The sequence below is a fragment of the Arachis duranensis genome, chromosome 5 (assembly GCF_000817695.3).
Source record: "Arachis duranensis cultivar V14167 chromosome 5, aradu.V14167.gnm2.J7QH, whole genome shotgun sequence".
NCBI classification, from domain to species: Eukaryota; Viridiplantae; Streptophyta; class Magnoliopsida; order Fabales; family Fabaceae; genus Arachis; species Arachis duranensis.
The window spans coordinates 28182412-28185716 of record NC_029776.3 but is presented as its reverse complement, the minus strand read 5'-3'; the positions used below and the strand labels follow the sequence as shown (position 1 = coordinate 28185716).

The window sequence follows — 3305 nt, the reverse complement described above, 5'->3', positions numbered from 1 at the left end:
TACAATAAAAATTAATTACAATATATTTATGTACAAATACACGTATTATTCAATTTATTTTTAGTGTATATTTTATATTTCACTATATATTCTATACCAGTAGTTAATTTTTATGTATACATAATATGGTTGAATAAACATATAATTATTATTTTCTGTGTTCATTATGAAGCATTAAAGAAAATAATGATGTTAGGTGTATACTAAAAATCAGCTACCAATATAAAATATATGTTGGAATATAAATACACATTAAAAATAAATAAAATTATATCTGTATTTATATACAAATATATTGGTAGTTAATTTTGATGTATGAATAACATTTTTGAAAAACAAAACTAAAAAAGTAAAGTACTTATTTAATATTTAATATTTAAACTAAGTCTTAATTTCATCTCTGATGTTTAAAACATCTTATTTTTAAATATTTTATTTTGTCCTATTTTAATTATCTTGAACAAAATTAAAAATTTTTCTTCTAAAAATATCCTTTTCCTTCATTATAATTTTCTTCTAAATAACAAAAAAAATCTTAATTATAATAGTTACAATAGTTATTATAATAATTTTATTAAATTAAAAATGAAAGTGATGGAATAATAAAAAAATAACAATAGATGAAGAAAAGAATATTTTTAGAAGAATAAGTTCTTGATTTGCACAACTAACTAGCTTTACATAAAATAAAAAAGGTTCTGACTTTTTAAAATTAATTTATTTTTAATTAATCCTAACCAAAAAAATCAAGCTATTCATGACAAAGTAATTAAGCGTTTTCCCAGTCACATACTCAATCTTTTATAAATATTAAAAATAATCACCATAACTTCATTTTTGTTTGGGTATACCACTTCATTTTAATTACATATATATTTTTTTTTGTTTTGGACTTGTTCTTGAATAAAAGTATTATTTCTAAAACTGTTTCTAAAAAATAATTATATCATATTTTAGATTTGTTTTTGTTCTGTTGAGCGGTTACCGAACGGTTCGGGTGGAGTATGTGGAACTGGGAACGCTTCGATCACGATCATGCTGGGATCCGGTCAGCCGGGTAGCCGAGCTCTCGTTGTGGAAGGAGGGGGTGTCACCTGCAAAGACACTCCGACGCTCTAGTCAGTTAGTGTGCAGGTGAGAAATGGGTCAGGTGGAATGTGTGACGTACCTTGGGGGAGGGGTAGGACCCTCCCCTTATATACTGTGTCAGATGTGGGTCCCACAAGGGCAGAACCCTCCTTTTGCAAAGTTTCCTCGCACAGCTGTGGTGGCCAGCTGTCCCGGACATGTGTTCAGGTCGGATATGAGCGTATCACCTGACCGTTTTGGTCGGGTGGTTAGTGGGTCGGGTCGGCCCAGGTTCCCTTTGGGCCAGGCCGTAACAGTGCCCCCAACGTGCCAGCAATAGTTGCGTGGGCTGTTGGTGGCGTGTTATTTCTGACTCTATGTGTTCTCGCTAGGTCGGCCGCCCGTGGGAGGGACGTGCCTTTTGTGCGTGTGCCTGTTTGTTACTGGGGCGGTCACTTATCGCCTCGTTCTTCGCATCGAGCATTAAATGCTCATAATGGGTGTAAAATCCTTCGTGCAAAGACTAAAATGCCCCTCGACTTTCGCGCTCCTTTTGGTGGTGGTTTTAAAACAGTTTTGTGGTGCCTTTGGTACTCATTTGGCGTTCATCTCTTTGCTTCCAAATCTGCTATCCCACCTTCTTCTCCCTCAGCACTTCGTCGTCGTTGTTTTCCTTTCGGTCCTTTGCTATCATTGCAGGTAATTGTGCATCTTTCTCATTCTCTTTCGTTGTTCTTTTGCTTCTGCTATTGCTTCCGTCAAGTGGGCGATTTCTCTGACTTCATCTATCAGGTCCTTCTCCACGGCTTTCCCTACTCCTTTTAGAAGTAGTCGCGGGCTCGGTTCCCCGACCTCTACGGGTATTACTACGTCTAACCCGTATGTTAGTCGGAAGGGGGTCTCCCCGGTGGACGATTGCTCGGTTGTACGGTAGGACCAGAGGACTGAGGCGAGCTCGTCGGCCCAAGCACCTTTTTTATTATCGAGCCGCTTCTTAAGCCCTAACAGGATGATCTTGTTGGCGGACTCAACCTGTCCGTTTGTTTGAGGGTGTTCCGCCGAGGAAAACTTCTGTCTTATACCCAGGCCGGTGAGGAACTCCGTGAACTTCCTGTCGGTAAATTGTGTCCCGTTATCCGAGATGACGATCTCCGGGATGCCGAACCGTGTTATCACTTGCCTCCACATGAACTTCCTGCAATTGGATGAGGATATGCTGGCCAGCGGCTCGGCCTCTATCCATTTGGTGTAGTAGTCAATGGCAACTATGAGGTACTTAACTTGTCCAGGACCAACCGGGAAGGGCCCCAAGAGGTCGATTCCCCACTGTGAGAATGGCCGGGAAGACGTTAACAAGCTTAGCTCGGAGGCTGGTGCCCTGTGGAAATTGGCGTTCTCTTGACACTTGACGCACCTTCTAACAAATTCTTTGGAGTCTGCCATCATTGATGGCCAATAGTATCCAGCTTGGATTAATTTTCTTGCTAAGGCCTTACCCCCTATGTGATGTCCGCAACACCCTTCATGGACTTCCCTGAGGACGTAGTCGTTTGGTCGGGGTGTAGACATTTCAATAGGGGCTGGTTGAGTCCTTTCCTGAACAGCTGACCCTGGATGATCGCGTACTTGGCCGCTTTCCTTCTTAGTTTCTTGGCGTCTTTTTCGTCGTCGGGGAGTTTGCCGTTTTCTAAGGAGCTGGTGATGGGGTCCAACCATGAGGGGCTTATCCTTGACAGGTGCAAAGTGACCGCCGGCTCCCTCATCATACCTTGGATGAGAGATCAGTTACCTTCTCCCGGTTTGGTGCTAGCCAATTTTGATAGGAGATCTGCCCATGTGTTCCTTTCTCTTGGAACGTGGTGGATCGTGACCTCCTCAAACTTCTGGCTCAAATCCTTGACTTTCTCCAAGTATTTTTGTAATAGTGAGTCTCTGGCTTGGTAACTCCCATTTACTTGGGAGGTGACGACTTGTGAATCGCTGCATATTTCCAACCTTGTCGCTCCAACTTCCGTTGCTAGGGCTAAGCCCCCTATAAGGGCTTCGTATTCTGCTTGGTTGTTCGAGATGGGAAATTCGAACTTGATCGACTGTTCGTATACGACCCCGGCTGGGCTTTCCAGGATGATCCCGGCACCCCCGGATGTCTGATTGGAGGCTCCGTCCACGTGGAGCTTCCACTGTGTGCGTGTCTCCTCGGTTGGATCCCCCGCTACTTCTACCAGGAAGTCAGCCAT

The 3305-nt window shown here is 42.2% G+C and overlaps 1 protein-coding gene across 1 annotated transcript; it reads right to left on the bottom strand.

Moving 5' to 3' along the window:
- Window positions 1–2849: 2849 nt before the first annotated feature.
- On the bottom strand, window positions 2850–3305 carry LOC107488920 (uncharacterized). Its single transcript, XM_016109710.1, has one exon. It carries the CDS (start codon window positions 3303–3305, stop codon window positions 2850–2852), a length of 456 nt encoding a protein of 151 aa, XP_015965196.1.

Coding starts and splice junctions, on each gene's coding strand:
- LOC107488920 (XM_016109710.1), bottom strand. CDS start 3,305: ATGGCTGACTTCCTGGTAGAAGTAGCGGGGGATCCAACCGAGGAGACA.